Source organism: Rhipicephalus microplus, chromosome 7 (genome assembly GCF_043290135.1).
Source record: "Rhipicephalus microplus isolate Deutch F79 chromosome 7, USDA_Rmic, whole genome shotgun sequence".
NCBI lineage: Eukaryota > Metazoa > Arthropoda > Arachnida > Ixodida > Ixodidae > Rhipicephalus > Rhipicephalus microplus.
Genome location: NC_134706.1, coordinates 56,327,652 through 56,346,012, shown reverse-complemented (window position 1 = coordinate 56,346,012; position 18,361 = coordinate 56,327,652). Strand labels below are relative to the sequence as shown.

General features: G+C 44.2%; 1 protein-coding gene and 1 long non-coding RNA gene across 2 annotated transcripts in view; both read right to left on the bottom strand.

Moving 5' to 3' along the window:
* LOC142766951 (uncharacterized) overlaps positions 1 to 7,478 on the bottom strand; it is a 49,319-nt gene extending 41,841 nt beyond the window's left edge. The window contains exons 1-2 of the long non-coding RNA XR_012884679.1: positions 7,399 to 7,478; positions 3,562 to 3,672 (exon numbers count right to left, since the gene is read on the bottom strand). This is a non-coding gene — a long non-coding RNA (uncharacterized LOC142766951). The remainder of the gene's footprint in view (positions 1 to 3,561; positions 3,673 to 7,398) is intronic.
* A 10,312-nt stretch (positions 7,479 to 17,790) lies between these two features.
* The window catches only part of LOC142767777 (uncharacterized), a 65,851-nt gene continuing 65,280 nt past the window's right edge, over positions 17,791 to 18,361 (bottom strand). The window contains exon 7 of the mRNA XM_075870013.1: positions 17,791 to 17,821. Within this exon, the coding sequence (XP_075726128.1) occupies positions 17,791 to 17,821 (31 nt within the window). The remainder of the gene's footprint in view (positions 17,822 to 18,361) is intronic.

Genomic DNA, 18,361 nt, shown 5'->3' with positions numbered 1-18,361 from the left:
ACTCCGTGTCATGACACGATCAAGTCGGCACTGCTCAAGCGTTTCCGCTTCAAGTCTGAAAAGCTAAGATGATAAATTCTGGAAGAGCAAGCCTAAATGCGGCGCAACTAGCAGGCATTATGCATCAAGAATCCGTAGATTCTTTGTTCGACAGATAGAATTATCTCAGACAGAGAGATACTCCGATTTTGTCTGTGACTTAATTGCAGCCGAGGAACTCAACGCGAACTGCAGCAGTCAGCTAGCTCTATTTTGTGGGAGAAGAACTGCAAGACTCTCGCCGCCATCGCCGAGACAGCAGATCAAAGTGTTGAGGTTGAAGAACTTGTTAATAGTTGAGCATAAGAGTGAAGACATAATTGTGAAGGCAGAATTGAGTTCAGCCCCAAGAGAAGAGACGCAACGTTTCTTCTGCAGTGGCTGCATTTCCGGTGGAGGCGAAAACACTGTGGGCCCGTGTTCTCAGATTTGGGAGCACTTCAAAGGAGCCCAGGTGGTCAAAATTTACGGAACCCGCCAGAACGGCGTCTCTCATAATCACATCATGCTTTTGGGACGTTAATCCCCACAAATCAATCATCAAATCAATCAATATTTTGTGGCCGCGAGGAGCGCAAGGCTTCCAACTGTCGAAGTAAGCCAATTAAATAGTGTTGCACCAACTGCCGTGTTTGCGGACATCGTTTCAACTAACGTCTGCAAACAAATAGCACTTGGAAGTCAACTACAACTTGTTTTATGTAACCAAAGGACGACACTTGTCCACAACAATCAACTGCGAATGATGGCAACAACTTCTACCAAGATGGCAATATAACGGGGACAGTGAGGACACAAACGCAATTTATAAGAAACGTCCAATGCCAGTGGCACCTGGTGAAGTTAATGTAACAAATGGTTCGAGTCCTAAGAGACGCCAGAAGCAACACGTGGGTTGCACACCAGTCATGGGTACCTGATGAAGCAGTGGCTGGCACAAGCACTAAATTATGGCCGGCGGATGATAGCACCCTTAGAGTCCCTGAGCTAGCGATACACATCAGATGCCCACACTTCTCCGGCACGGCCTTTTTCAAGTGTATAGTGTGACCACTATATGAACTCATAGTCAGAAACGAACCAGTTTTCCTTGACGCCAATGACCCTGGCGTTTTGTAGAAACATTCTTTTGTGGGTCGATTCAACAGGAAGCACGTTCATTCTGTGGACGAAGATAACTGGCCGAATTTTCTACTGATTTGTGTCAGGGCCCAACAGTTCGCGCAAGGCGACACCTGCTAAACTGCTTGAGTAAATGTCTCGCAAAGATTGTCACAAAGAACAAAGAAAAGACGGGACACTTCACACTTGCAAAGCCAGACTTGGGTAGAGGTCTCTTGGCAAGGGTTGTTTAATAAGAATGCAATGCCTGATCATCAGGAACCCAAATTAACACAGATAGTGTTCTTGACGCAATCTACTGGCCTGATGTACAAGATTGATTCTGCTACAATGCCTGAAAAACTTGTCGAGGGGCTTTCTCGCATTATTTTCTTACGCGAAGTCTTGTGTGAAAAAGCTTTATATTTTAACTCAGAGGTAATATGAAGGTGGCTATCAAACATCTGAGTTGCACTCTATACTATTCTCTGTGCAACGGGGATGGCAGAGAGGTTGAATAAAACAGTAAAGAAAATGCTTTGGTGAGTGGTTTCAAAACAGCAAAAATGTTGGGATTGCTTACTAGCACCACATTTCTTCGCCTATGGTGAAGTACCTCAAGCAAGTTTTGGGTTTTCACCATTTGAACTGATCTATGATGGGCATATTTGAGGTTCTCTCGTATACTGAAATAGCTGTAGACTGAAAAACAAAAAAAAAGCGGTGAGCTTCAGACGACGCAATGATATTTCTTTGATTCAATAGGATGGTTTGAGAACACACTTCAACCTACACGACAAAGCTTGACCCTAGCACGGATGTCACGAACGCGGTATTTCAACCGCCACAGCAAGCAATGTCAACTGAAAGCTGGTGACAGTGCATTGATCTCTCTTCGCACCAGTAATAAGAAGTGAAATACGCATTAATAAGGGCCGTCTCAAACTATAAGCAGAAAAAACAACTATGACTACTTACTAGAAATAGAACACAGCTGAAAACTTTTCCACGTCAACATGCTGAAGAAATATAAAAAACGTCACTAAGAAGTGCTTTTCTTGACATAATCTTTTGTGGTGATGGAGAAAAAGGAGTCTGAGAAGTTGTTGCCTACCATAAAAAACCAAAACCTGATACCTCGCTATTCTATAAAAGAACAGCGGCTCATTGAGATGACTAGACAAGTGAAGAAGTACTAGACCACATTAATGAAGAAAAGGCAAACGCTATGATCGCTCAAGATGGCGTTGTCTTCCAGACACACTGTCAAAGCACCTGATCTCAAATGAGAATACGTGCTTCGTTCCAAAACCTCAAAGTCTTGTATAAGTGTTATTCTTATGCAGCAGCCTGATGGAATCCTCCACTCGGTGTCGTATGTCAGACGTTATCTTTAGTCTCGCGAAAAAAGTACTCCGCAATCTAGCGAGAATGCTAAACGTTAGCTTATATGTTTTGTGCGATTGTTAAGGATATTTTGTGCATGTGCGACACATAGTAATCGGTCGCGCACTGAACGGCGATTTATTTTTGTTTGAAAAACAAACTTTTTAAAACGTGAGATGCCTTTAAAAGTTGCCGCGGCAAGATAGCTCTGGCAGGCTCCTAAAAACACACTATCTGCGCGAGCGCCCAACACAGAAGCAGAAAAAAAAGAAAAGCCCAGGAAAATTGAAAATAAAATTCAGAGCCACTTCACAAAAAAGAACCAAGAGTCGTGTGAACGGTTGGAATAACGTGGCTAATGGGTGGCGTGCGAGCTCGTCGGTTTTGGGCACACGGTCGTCAAGGCATCCACCTAGACGGCGACGGCTTTCATAGGGTCCTGGTGACCATTAAATAACTAAGGATATTGGCGAGTTCCTAGCACGACCTGGTGCTGTTGTTCGGGCAGAAGAGAGCGCCACACATCACGTCATCCACTGGGAGTGTGAGTGAGCCATCGTGCTACGGGCCCCACCTTCTTCACTATAGCACCATGAATTCTTCCTTCCTCACTGGATAGTTCAAGTCTATCAACCGTTGCTGAGACATACCACTCTCCTTGAGCTTAAGGACTCTAACAAGAATTTTAACGGGTAAAGCGAGAAGACCATATATAGACTCTTAAACGTTTCCCCTCGATAACGAGAACTGCGTTGATATTTCGTCTGGCCAGTGCGTGTTAGTTTACCTTTTGTTGGTCGTAGTGTTTCCTAGCCGTGTTTTCTTTTCGTGTGCGCAAATATATTTTCAGTTTAATGAAAATGAAACCTTTGTATTTTTGTATTGTCTCATAATAACGCTTCTTAGCCTGCCCGACTGGCTTTATTCACCAAATCAGTCACACTCCTCTCATAAGCTAAATAGAGACGATACTTCTGATTTTCGCTTGGTAGCTTGACACTGTGTGATCATCGCGAATAATACGAAAATACTCACTATTAACAGGTGACGGAAACGTGAGAGTCACGCAAGAGTTTGTAGCCACAAGAACATCGTATTCAGGCCATAAATCGAGAAGTGACTTGTCGACTTCTGCTATATCGATGGCTGGAATAATAGCGGAAACAGTCGTGGTATTCGTCACAAACTAACCTCATTTCAATAAAAAAGAAGCATTTATTGTTACTTGCATTCAAACACATGACCGTAGAGTATAGTGAGAATAAACATACGGACAAATGTATTTTGTCGCAACACGTACAGCCCGCACCACTTTTCAAGTTTGGCTTACAAAGTTTCATCAACAATTACGTTGCGCAAAGTAAGCTTCAGAAACAAATGGGGTAATAAATACGATAAACATTGACACTCGAAAAAGATTAATTTTCATTGAAAGAAAACGCCAACATCACTCGCTATCACGCGAATATGTGCTGTTTCTGAGATGGGCGTGCACGCCCGTCTCAGAGCCGCGCGTTTCGTTTTTCAAGAAAACTGTGGGATAGCGCTCACGTTCACATGTGACGTGACTTGATGCGCTCGTTCATCTCCGCCGCACGCCTGAGGCACTCTAACGCAGCGCCTACAGAATATCATTCACCAGTGCCCCGCCACGGTGGTCTAGTGGCTAAGCTTAAGGCTGCTGCCCCGCAGGTTGCGGGATTGAATCCCGGCTGCGGCGGCTACATTTGCGATGGAGGCGGAATTGTTGTAGGCCCGTGTGGGTGAACTTGAATTTGGGTGCAAAATAAAAAACCCCAGCTTGTTGAAATTTCCGGAGCCCTCCACTATGGCATCTCTCGAAATTATATGGTGGTTTATAGACGTTAAACCCCACACATGAATCAATTCATTCACCAGTTTTATTGCACAAAACTTCAAACAAAAGTTTTCTTAACTCTCTTCACACGCAAGACTATCGTTTTTCGACGACATTTGCAGATTGATATGCAGATATGGGGCCAATGGTTTTGTTATTTTTATTACAGTGTTGTCTGCTTCTCTGTTATCATTAATTTGGTGACAAATATATATTTTTAGTAATTCTGCTTTTATTATAATAAGTTGTACCTGTTCAGGTGATAAGTTAACCTTTGCCGTATTCACCCATTACGGGCTATGATGGCCAACAGTATACGAAAATAATTACATAAAAATAAAGAAAATATGGTATTGACAGACAAAGATGGTATTACATAGATGTTTGCCAAGCAACACCTTAGACGCAAGTTAGATTCCTAGATCGTTGGGTGACAAAAGTGCACTTAACACGAGAAGCATCACGCAGGGACCCTAAACCAGCTCACTGATGCACTGTCGCGAAAACCACGCGAGGAAAGTTCGGCACAAGTTAAAAAAGACTGGATTCGGTTCTCGGTACATGTTGTGTAAACTATTCTCATGGTGGAGATTTCGCAAAATTATTAGAATCCCTGAAAGACTCGCACAGTATTTCAAAGTATGCATTTCCTGGAAGAAGAGTGCCCTGGACCACTAACCAAGAAAAACATCACTTTTTAGTCATTGCATCGACTCTGTGTTCTCTACTCTTTCACGCCATCCATGATGCCCTGGAAGGAGGACACATAGGCTGCCTAGCAAATTTTTGAAAGGCGCAGTAACGTTACTGGTGGTGGAGGATGGAGAGAAGCGTCTGATCGTCGCAAGCTGGGGGATGACCGAAATCATAGGCGTCGCTCGGGCTGCAAACCTGGGACTGCTGACACCCTTTCCACCACCCGCACAGCAATATTATCGTCATAAGGATTGATCCCACCGGTTCATAACTAACAACAGCTGAAGGAAACCGATACACAACAGTAAAAGAGGACAACTTCTAGAGTGTGGTAGAAGTTTCCTGAACCCTTATTGACGCTGGCTTATTATTCAAATTTTACATGACCACTTCGAGTGGAAACACTACCTGTCTAGGAACTTCCTGTCTAGGAATGGATGGACGGACAGACGGATGCGCAGACGGATAGACAAACGCTTCGCCCTACTCATCATCATTCATCCGTGGACATGATGTGAATTTTTTTTACCGAGGCTTGTTGTGAAGTTCTATAATTTTTATATACGCATGTTCTTCTGAAATAAATATAAAATATAATCAAATCAAATCAAGTTTATTTCTTTATCAATGAAAGAAAACTAGGAACTGTCGCAAAAAGTTACCACAGTGAATAGCTTGACGAGCTGACAGCACCTCCTTCGATAGAACAGAAGTTGGCAGAGATTAGAACAAATAATATCACTATCAAGGAGTATAGAAAGGTAAACAAAAGTTAACTCTTCGATATTAGTGAATGGTATAACCGCCTGCTTCTCACTTTATTCTTATCAGTGTTGCTCTTACTATTATTGCAAGAATATTTGTAAAAGGTTAGCCATGACTCGGTACTGTTAGGGTCGCTGTCGAACATGTCTGTCTTCATGTGTTGAAAACTTGGCCTGCTTCTTTGATTAGTCTAGCTGACCAGCAGCCGTATAAATAATTAGGTTACATATTCTCCTCTTGTTTTATTTCATTAAACTTGATCAGTTCTATAAAACTGTCAGACAAAGCTACAGTAGCAGCTTCGCGTGGTTTCCAACTGAAGTCACAACAAAATTCTCTTAGTGTTGAAGTCTCAAGTAGGATCCTTACTCTTTAATTTGTATTTAAATGACCTCGAAAGCGGTTCGTTCCTTTGCAAATGTAGGAGATAAATGCGTTAGTGTTCAATGCTTCTGGCAGGGCATGTTTATTTTAAGCTGCAGGCATTGCTGCCACGATGCGTATGCCACCCTATTCATTTTTTTCAAATGGAGAAGTTTTCTCACATCTCGATCTCAATGTTCTCACAAGAACTCCACGTGGCTGCCCTTCTTTATTTCGCTGTAAGTGGAATTGTCAGCCATATTTTTTTTTTCAGAAAACCCCCACCTTTGCCTTGGTCCCCGAACCATTCTCTAACTCCTTAACAACGTTCACTTAAAAATGTGAACCGAAGGAACACTAACTACATCGGTCTTCGGGCAAAGTAGGCATTACAAAGACGTTATAACTAGTACACAGAGAAATAACAATGTTGCCGTGGGGAAAGATCTCCATATGTTGCATTGATAAAATAGCACAGGCAACGACTAACACGAGACAGTGAAAGTTGGCGTAGAAACGAAAGGCATAGTGATGCTAATGGTGATTTTCATTCATACTTACTGACTTGTAGACAGGAGGCGCCTGTTTTTGATCAAGGTCACATCAATATATAGAATACGTGTCATGCTGTCCACCTGCGTCTTCCATTTGTATCCGCTGAGCACCCAAGCGTTAGCCTCAAGCACGATCAAAAGAGCGCACTGCCCCATGGAGCGTAGATTACACTATAGGTCTTCCCTGGTTTGTCGAGTCTGTGTCCAAAATAAACACTGATAACGTTTGTGCAGATGCAGTGCAATTATGGAGGCACGTAGGATGAAGCACCACTGCGTATTTATATTCACGTTTCAAGCTGAAGAGTTGTGGAGACACTTACAATAAAAATATGGCTGCTGATAGCAGCTTCGAGAGGCATTCGTCGTTTTGATTGATTGATTTGTGAGGTTTAACGTCCCAAAACCACTATTTGATTATGAGAGACGCCATAGTGGAGGGCTCCGGAAATTTTGACCACCTGGGGTTCTTTAACGTGCACCCAAATCAGAGTACACGGGACTACAACATTTCCGCCTCTATTGGTTCGTCGTTTTGATATTACCTGGGCGAAGCAGAGATGCATCCCGCGCATTTTATGAAAATATTTAACTCATGTATTCAGTAGGACATGCATGCCAAGTATAAATACGTACGTTGGTGAGCAGGCCTGAGATAAACTTTAGTTTTACCTCCCGTGTGCGTGTTCCCTACTGCGAATTCGACTTGCTTTTTTCTGAAAATTTGCAATTGATGAATAAGGAAAAACCATTTGGAAATAAAAAAATGTATGTTACGGACATAGACGGATATGTATTCTACCATATATAATATTGTGCTTTATTCAGTGAACAGCTAATTAAACGTGAAGCTCTGAATCGGCACAATGACCCAAGAGCGCAGCGATCACCAAAGCTAGTGCGTAAGTGCCATAATAATTATATATTAGTCATACTTCTCCAACCCGCTGAGGGATGCAAGAGGAAAGGTTCCAAGAAATGTCTACCACATGGTGCTCTTTAACACGTACAGACATCACTGAGTGAACAAACTTTACATTTTCGTCTCCTTTTAAATACCACCATTGCGGCTGCGATCGAACTCAAAACTTCCTGGCCTGTGGCTGAAGACCACAACCATAACAGACTATCATAGACCGAATATATGTATTTAGGCGCCGCTTTACAGATTTTAACACTTCCCATTAGCTGGTGCACTGTACGCCGATGGTACAGGAAAAAGAACGTCATGTATAGAATGCAAGTGGTGTGAAAACTTTGTGATGTGGAATTAGACTCTAGTTCCTATAAAAAATAAACACCTAAATTCTCACTAACAAGCTCAGAATAATTGTAGTTTCCATATTATGTGTAATTTTTTAGTCATGTGAGCTTTCGCAGTTAATACAGATCATTTTATTTCTTGCGTCTACACCTCATCATCACAGCTTTCGAAGAAATTAACCAGCGGCCTAACAAAAGAGAGGCCTCCACCAACTACAAAACTGAGCGACAATTATTTACAGCGAAAGCTGTATGTGCCTAGAAAAAACAAAATGCCTCTCGGCATTGGTGTCATGAGTGGTCTCTATTGACTGTGCGATCAGTTACATTCTTCTCAGCGTCACACCAAAATACGTGTGGCATGGGCTTCATTTTGACTGACGTCATTCATTCTGTCGTAGCCGTGGCGCCGAGCAAGCGGTCGTCAGTTTTTACCGAAATCTTCAATATGGGGAAACTACGTACAACTATAGAAGAGTTCCGAGAGTAAAAACATGAAAGCTCGCGTTCGCCGTACGGATGTTGCAATCCGGCCACAAAAACTGGCGCTGGAGGCGAAATTCCAGCAGCAACTCCGTAGCAATGACCCGGCAGCCTACCAAGCAGTGCTAAATCAACAACGGGAATGCAAGTGCTGAAGGTGGGTGGATCCTGGAAGCCCCCCTACCGAGTTATCTAGCGATGTCAAGCGCTTGCAACAACGCCGCACATTGCCTGCACAACAGCGTCAACCTAATGATTGCAGGAGCATGTTCACCGAGGTGAACGTCCGCTTCCAGCTGTAGTTTCTCTAGCGGCACTTCAGATTCTGCTGTGAAGCATTGCGAAAAGCATTTAACCGCTTATTACTTTCCTCCATGACAGTAATTACGAAAAAGGAAAAGCGGGGTACGTATAATAAACCGAAGCGAAGCGTGTGTCTAACGTAACTGAGAAGCACCAACATGTAAGCAATAATTGTGAAAGGATTCAGCGCTGCGTCGGGCAGTCACCGCGGTGGGCTAAAGTACTCGGCTGCTAACCCGCACGTTGCGGGACCAAATCCCAGCCATGATGGCTGAATTTTCAGTGGATGCACAAATGCTTTAGGCTCGTGTGCTGAGATTTGGGTGCGCATTAAAGAACCCTAAGTGGTCGAAATCTCTGGAGCCCTCCACTACGGTGTCTCTCATAATCATATGGTGGTTTCGGGATGTGAAAACGCACATATAAAATCAAATGAATTTTCACAGCGAAAACTGTATTTATCAAGGAGAACAAAAAATTGTCCGGCCTTCATTGACTTTGTTATCAGTCGCGTTATTAGCAGCGTCGTACATATCCACGCTCGCACGCTAGTGGCTACGTTATGAGTATTTCATCGCAGCCGTGGCCCCAAGCCCTCGCGCAACAGTTTCTGCTAAATCCTTGAACACGGGCATGCCTCGGACAACTCTACAAGAGTACCGAAAGTGGAAACGTGAGAGAGCTCGCATTTGCCGTGCGGCAACAGAAAAAGGCGCGCGAGGCTGAGTGCTGCCAGCAACTGCGTACCAATAATCTAGCAGCCTTCCAAGCCGTACTAAATCATAAACGGGAATGCAGGTGCCGGTGGTAGGCGGATCCTGCAAACCACGCTGCCGAATTTGCTCGCGAAGTTAAACACTTGGAACGTCATTGCGGCATCTACGTGATGATGGCAGGAACACGTTCGCCGGAACAAACGCCTGCTTTTGGTGGGAGTTTTTCTAGTGGCACGTTATCTTCGGCTGCAACGTCTGGGCCCACCTGGGATTCTAGAACAACCACCATGATTAACGCAGTGCGAAACGCTTTTAACCACTCATTACGTTCCTCAGCGACCGTGATCATGTAAGGCACAATGTGCAGCATGTGAAATAATCACTGGAGTAAGCCGAAGCTAAACGTGTGCCTAATCTCATTAAAAAACACAGAAATGCAACCAATTATTGTGAAAGGCTTCAGTGCCACGTCTGGTTGAACCCACAGATAAATGCCGGGACCGCATGTTTCAGTTTCTGCTGGTTATTTAGTTGTACGATGTGCTTGAGCAGGGGTTTAATTTATACTCGCGCGAGATAAACACTGAGACTGTGTCATATTCCAACAGAAACCACATTCGATTCTCAGCTACAAAACTGAGTTATATTCTTTAGATGCGAAGCTGCTCTTTGACTAGCATGTGTAACGCTGTCCCACCGTGCGTCTAAACGAACGCGCAGCGCTGCTCTTCCGTCGCCATAGGTGTTGGATTGGTACCAAGTAGGTCACACTGCAGCTGGCGCCGCGTCCGTTCGCCCACAACACCTACCGCTACCGCCACTCGCTCGGTTACCACGACTACCGCGCGCTACACCGACGACTCCTCGGTTCGTGAGCAATAAAGCAAACGTGGGCTTACCATGCGCGCTGAAACATGTCTGTGCCTATCATCCGTCTCTCGCTTCACCCTCTTCACCACTCGAGATGCTCGAGCACACATCGAATAGTAACACAAACAAGGCCGTGGTAATCAAGACGACACGCGTGCCAGCTCCAGCCTAATGTCTCTAGATGAAACAAGTTTCCAAGGTAGCAACACCTTTCCCTTTCCTCCTCGCCTATGTTGCTGGAGTGCCCCCTAAAAAGTTCAGAAGTTTCATCAAAAAGCGAATGTTCGGATTCACTTTCTATGGTCAATAGATTTAAATGAAACAAAGTAGTATGAAATGAGTCGTAGAATAAACGGTTACCCTTATGACCACAAATAGTGCAACACAAGAACAAGTGGAATGTGTGTTACTGCACTGGCGAAGTTGTGCAGTTATATATTTTACATCACTAGCCATGGCATCTCGCGTCGTTCATCGTGGTATGTCCAAATCTCTAATATCTTTTGTTCGTGCGGGGACACAGTGAACGCGCTTTTTGCTGCATCCTGTCAGTGACCACAGGGCGGGATGCTGTGACGAGTGATTGCAGCCGGCTTGTGCACACGCAAGAAAAAACTACGGCCAGACTGATAAGAACGTTTGACTAGCAGCCGTGCGGTGATGGGTTTTAAATGTGTTCATTTTGACAATCGTGATGCACGGTGATTATAATGTGGTTCTTGGAACTTCCTCGAAAGTGAGAGGTCTACTGGTGAAGTGTCTCAAAGTAGCGCGTTTCGGCTCTTGTGTGGAATGGTCAAGCGTGAAATGCTTCTCAAGGTGCGTTGATTACATCCTCCAGCTGCTCTGCATACGTGCATGCGCACAAGTATTTGTACCAACTGGCGTGCACTAGACGCGCATTAGACGCACGCCTGCAAATCCAATAAAAAGCGAAAAATAAACTCGCTTCACAGATCCGTGTAGACGTAACTTGACGGAGCTGCACGAAAGCGTTTGCGTCAAATGTTTCATAGCTATACTTTACGGCGTGCTTCATTTCGGATAGCGCAAAGTAAGTTCAAGAGAGAGAAACCGTTTTCTGTTGTTTTACGGCAAGGCATCATTGTTGAAAAATGGCGATATTGCAGTTAAAAAGCACCGCGAAACGACCTTGGTCGACTTGGATCACACTGAAATGCTCCCGCTGTTCAGTTAATGTCGTAGCTACGATTTCGTCTTTGGTAACGGAAATGATGCGGCTGAGCCATATGCGCATGCGTACTCGTTTTGACCCATTTGCATATTAATAAATACCACCACCAGGCATTTGCTAGATCACGTGCAAAGAATGCACCAATTACAGATGCGGATGGCAGAGAAAAAGAAGAGTAATCGAGAGAGTGAGGAGGACGGCTCGAGAACAATGATCGAGTGACGCAACCGAGGAAACGTGTTTCATCTGGGGACCTTATTCCAGTCCAGCACTCGTGTTTATTCTTCAGAAGTGACATTACTTACACTAGCCATTGCTTCAAAGGAATCTTCCAGCACTGATCGCAGCACCCCCCTCAGCGTCGTTCGACCCGCTACGTTATTCGTGCAGCTGCTGCTGTCCACCCCATTAGGGATTTTCTTGGGCAGATGGTGCAAATTTTTAGGAGGAAGCTGTTCAGCCGTGGGTCGTGTGTCCCCGATGTATGTATGTAGTAGTAGCAGTAGTAGGTGGCCACCTCTTGTTTAGTCTTTAGAATATGAGCTGAATGACGGTACTTGTAAATGACGAATATATAGGACGAAGATGTGATATGGTGGTACTTAAAGTGTTCACTAGATTGACGGACGGAGGGACGCGCGGAGGGCCGATCGGACTCACGAATGAACGAACGGACGAATGGACGCATGGACAGATGCACTAACGCACGGACGGACGCATGGAATGATGGACCAACGAACTGACGTGCCTTATATCTTTCACACATTCTCTAGTCTGTGCCTTTCGTTCGCGAAGCAAGGCGTTGGTGTCTCCTGTGAGGGCTCAAGTAAAGTAATGCGGCTTGACGCATTTTAAGCATGGCGTCAGAGATTGCGTGCCGGCCCGCAGTCTTGAGGCTGTGGTCAAACCTTTTTGATAGTAGTGAAAAACCGTGACTGAGTGAGCATCGGAGACACGCCAACGCAGGTATGTTCTTTGCCTTTCGCTGCGTGTTAGCGCGTGACAGCAACTTGTTGAAAAATAAGAGTGGATATTGAGAGAGGAAGAGAAAAAAAGGATGCAATATTCTGCCACCAAACACGAGGGCACGGCTCAGCGCCTTTAGGGTTAGGGTGAGGGGGAAGTGAAGATGATAGGAAGAAAAGGAGAGTTGAAGTCGAGCAGCTTCCCCTTGCAGCACCAACGATGTTTCACCACCGACTAGTTCAAGTGTGATAGCACCGGCTTCTTTATTAAAACGGCTTCAATAAGCACTGTAGCAAGGCAATGTCCATAGAGTTTCCTAAGCGTAGACTATAGGGAAGTCTGGCGTTTTTGTCTATGAGAGCAGCAACGCACGGCACTTCAGTGAGCATGGGACAATGCGTAGTACACGGGTTTGTCTAATCTTCGTACTTCTGGCTTCATGTGTGTACGTGTGGCTTCAAGCTGTTTCCTTACGAAACAAGAATCAGCAAATTTCCAGTGGTTGTGCTTCACGTACATATTTTTTAGGCTTACTCTTTCAAATCGCGTCACAAAGTTCAAAACCAGTCATTCCTCTCTTCAAAACAAAACCGAAACCAGGAATAAGCCTAGACGAAAGTGTGATTTGCCACCCGCAATTACGAAGGTTAGGCTAATCCGTGTACTACCCATCATTCCCATAGTCGATCAACAATCGTAGCGCCAGAGCCTCCTCTACTCAATTTTAGGAAGCTCTATGGCGATGACGTAAGCGGAGCGAATGTCGTGCCTTAGTGGAGAGAAAAAGAGGCCATCAAAACCTGGAATGCCAGCGCTCGTTCACTGCTCAAGTACAAACCTCTGCGTCTAGCATTGATGAAACGCAGCATGCATGAGCCCTGAGGTAGTTTTAAGGAATGCACACCGTACTACTTCCCTCCACAACTGAGGATGCTTTAAGATGTGCCTATCGAGTAGCAATGTTTATTGCGTGCTTGTAAATGTCATCTTTTTGCGCGAATAATGATACGCTGTGTTCAGGTGTGTGCCGAAATCTTCAGCTACCACAATAAATAAATCATGATCATGGGTAATGACCGTTATCTTGGAGACGTGCCACTAGATGTCAGCGCGGCGCTGTTCAGGGTAAATGATACTATAGCTGGAAAACACCAATAGAAATTGTAGTAGTCGCACATAACACTACAAACTGAGTAATACTTTATAAGGACGGGTTTCACTTTCGTGTTACAGTGTTTTCTATGACGGATGGATCAGCCATGCCTTCTTTCCGCCAGGGCATAGACAGTGCTAAGGCTTTCTGTTTGATGATTCAAGATTGGTTGTGCCAGCATAAGATGTTCTTACGTGAGGTTTTTGCTTGTTTGAAACATTATGAGTTGATTAACATGGAGGGTTTGACGTCCTAAAACCACCATATGATTATAAGAGACGCTGTAGTGGAGGGCGCCGGAAATTTCAACCACCTGGGGTTTTTTAACGTGCACCCAAAGCGGAGCACACGGGCCTACCACATTTTCGCTGCCATCAGAAATGCAGCCGCCGCAGCCAGGATTCAATCCCACGACCTGCAGGTCAGCAGCCGAGTACCTTAGCCACTAGACCACCACGGTGGGGTGCTTCCTTAGAAACAGTCACATAGATTCGTAGATCTGAGGCTCATGGGGCACAAACAAGGTGCAATTTAAAGTTGCATACTTAAAGTGGTACCATAGAACGCTGGTAAATCTAGTTTCTTGGGTGACTGCTGAACTGCCATCATTATTTGTTCCCACAAGACAACACACCGACGCTGCTAGTGCCACTGGTGCTGCGAGCACGCAGGCACAATGAACTAGGTTGTAGCCCGAAATATTGGCCTTAGCTATTACTGATTTTCATCATCTCGCACTTCAGTTTCGCCGAAGCGATGGGGCCCACGTCACTGGGAAACACGATGTGTGTAGAATAAATTGTTCATGTGATCTGGCATGCTAGCATTTAAAAGCTACTCTTTCAATTAAAAAAAACAAATGTTCTCTTGCTTTCACTTTGCACTGCTCATATACCGCTCAAAAATAGGTACCAGAATTAGAGCTGCTCTGATGAAAGTTGATGCCCATTGTTATTAGGAACACGGGCATTCTCAGACACCTCACAGATAAACCGTGCTTTTTACATAAATATATTATGCGGCTCAGGGTACTTAGACCCAAAATTTCCAAGCATTAAGGGGCCTATGAACAGCATGAGTAATAAAAAAAAGCATCAGTGATAAAAATTCAGAAGCTTTCATCCTTCTCGCCGCAGTTGCCCTCCGAATAAAAAAGCAACTAGTCGGGTGACCTTAATCTTCAGCCTGCTTTTGAAATATACATACACTGTCTCCTTTTTGGTAGATAAAACAGCTTCCGCAACACACCGGTAGTATAGAGGTGCAAGCAGGCGACCTGAAAGGCGCTGGCTGTCCGTCAAAATGAATTTTCCGGCGGATGACGTTTACCTACATGCGCGTTTCAGGTGCTGATGTTCGTTTGAAATAAAATTATTTGCAGATTATTTGCACTTGAAGAATATATTTAAAAGGAAGAAACTACAATGGCGACTTACCTTGTGGTTGCCATCAGCTCTCATCATTCAGAATGTCGGGTAAAAAGGGGGGAGAGTACCGAGCACAGTGAAGAGAATCTTACTTAAGCTCGGTGGCTGCTCATGATTCTATGTTATTTCACTTGAAGCAGCTGCACCCTCGAGGCCCCTCTAAACCTTCATTGCTGCGGAATCTGCTCTGTAGCCTATGGGGAGTCACAATGTGAAGTTCTTGTGGGACGTATACCACAAACTCGTCACGCTGCCGCGCTCATCGCAAAATGTATAAAGGCGGCAAGTGTAGATACGTGTGCCCACTGTCTGTTCTTACAGCAGAAGGGACTTCCACAGTTTGTTCGGCTATCTCACATGTTCGATAGGTGCCCTGAATTCGCGGAGCTATAAAGTCGACGCACATCTCGCATGTGCGTGCATTTGAACCTGTAAATTGAGACGCCGTAGTACCAGTGTCTTCAACAAAACCTCCGATCAAGACACCACTGGATGTGACTGCCAGCCTGACACATTTTTCAAAGGTTGTTTCAGCTACGTGCCCTCAGTAGATAGGCAACTGCCTTCAATCTACAAGCGCAGTTGGCTGAAAGGCTTATTGCTTTCGTGGACACCTCCGTTATCCAAGCCACAGGCTCAGCCACAGCCACTTGAGTTATACTAACACTCCGCAGGATTGCCTCATGTATTCTTTTGTGGCCGGCTCATCCATCGCTCCCAAGGTGGCCATAAAGATACTGCTCACAGACCCTCTACTCTTCACCAGGACTGTCAAATGCTACTCAAGAGCCACTTTGCTGGTCGCGGCGACATCAAAATAGTTAGGCTTCAGAATCCAACTGCTTGTTACCAAGCTGCATGTCATCCTTGCCAGTCCTGTTAATATCTCTCTGCACGAGACCACATCGCCTTTGTGATTCTAGGAGACTAAGCAGGCAGAATCACTGGTGAAAAAAGCGCTTTATTCCACTCATAGTGTCTACCGTGTTGTGGTCACCTGAGACAAATTGAAACTCACTTTGCAGCGGCTTCCTAAATTGCCACCCGTACAAACTTGTATCCAGAATGAAACCATCAACCCAGCTGCCTGATCGGGGAGTCACCAAGAATGTGCGGTCCTTCCTACTGCTTTTACGCGTCGACTACACCTGTCCTGTAACGCGGTGCAACGGCTTCGCAGACCATCACCACCTGCGTGCACTGCGGTCAGGAAATACAAGACATTTTAGCACCTATTGGGTTGATGCCCAGCGCTTCAGGCAAAATGAGCCCACTTGAACACTACACTCGTTCGCCAGAGCTATTCGCGGCTTAACAGAGCGCCACGCTTTACGCAGCCCAGTACCACACCGATGTAATCAACGCGTTCTTTCGCTATCTTGTGGACACTTGGTTACACAATTGGTCAAAGAAGCCGCCAGTGACGTCTTCGCTCAATGACGCTGTACTCCCCCTTTTTCTTGTCGCCATGTTTCACCACGTCATGTAGTTTGCGTTTTTTTGGCTTCATGAGTAACCTGCGTATCCTTCGATGCGCGGACATACAAAACTTTCAGGATAGAACAGTTTTTTTAAATATACTCTACATTGACAAAGGTTGGCTAAAGTGATTTTCAATAATTCTTAGAGTTGAATCTGAAACATTTGACAACACTGTGTGGCACAGTAAGCATAAAATAACCAGTTACATAAAAGTGGCCTAATAATGAATTGTCCTGGTTTCAAGAGTATTACCACAATTTGTAATACAAGCTGAATAACGGCCATTTTACTAACATTTAGCGACGTACGTCGTCTTTCAATCTACTCATGTCTCTAAAGTTCTTATGTTTTGAATGAACTGAGAAAACCACCCAGGGTGTATGGAGTTCACACGTAAGAAGAAAGAAGCAATTCGTTTCAGGCAAACCTAAATTTGACCTTCAGTACGCAAGCAAATGAATGATATAAACTAAATAGCATGAAAGTAAAAGGCCACCTTGCGGACCACGCCTTGACTTATCTTATGAAAAATGACCACTCCATGGGCACCTCTTAGATTGTATGTTCAGACGTATGTAAAGGAAGAAGTCCTTACAGATATGCTTGGAGACTTTACCTCATCGCACCCATCAGTGTAATAAACCCCTGCCTAATAAAGGCGGAAGTTATCCAATGTTTTGTGCATAGCCGTTTCTTGTGGGTAAGACTCTGTTATTTGACTGCGGAAGTATTCCAGTTCCAAACATGACAGTACAGTACGTGTCATGTAATTCAAAAGCTCAGTGTCAATAAAATGGTGAATGTAATCTAGCTAACTGCCCATCTGCGGTGACGCAGGCGTGAAACGCTCAGGAGGATAACTTTAGTGAATCGGCTATGCGTTGTTTCATTCCACGTATAGGAGCAGCTGACTGTTGTTTTTGAATGAGTTAATGATGGTTTCATGCGGTACGATACGTGGCATTTACAGCACAATGATGCCTAGCATATTCATTCACATGGTTTACTTAGAAATTATACATACCTTTGGATGAAAAAAAAATTATTTCCTGGCTTACCAGTGCCTCTTAGAAACTGTTCGAGTTTACCAGAACTGTCAAACCCTAATTTACAGACATATTTTGGAGCATTCACACAGAATAAAACTCGAAAACGTAATATTTTTTTCACTTACATTTTGATCAACCTCTTAGTCCCAGCTCTGAAAACAAGTATTTCAAAATTTAGGAGCAGTCTTTTGAAAATTTTATTATATTTTTCAGCACACTGTTATGTTCTATTGGAAGATGTTGACCTGTTTCTTTTAATTACATATCACCCGTTTATGGGCCACCTAAGCTTTGAAAGGTAATGATGTGACGTAAAAGCATCACTGTTTGAGTTAGTTGGCACATCGTATTGGTGTGTTGCAGAGATGCACATAGGCAAAAGTACAGAGGAAGACGAAAAGCATGGACGTTCCGCAACCTTGTCATCATGTGCGTAATTACACTTCATTATTCTTCAGTTTTTCATACTGACTAACCCCAATTCAAGATTTATTCACCTCATTTTATTTTATCAGCACAAGCATAAACGCATGAAGGTAAATGGGTAAGTTTATAGTTGTGCCTGATCCTTTATTATGACTTATTTTGATTCGTCGTCATATGTTGTCACTTATTCAATATGGTCTTTTTGTTTGAAACACCTTGCTTACCTTTGATGGCTTACCTTTGATTTCAATAGCACCTGGCTAGTC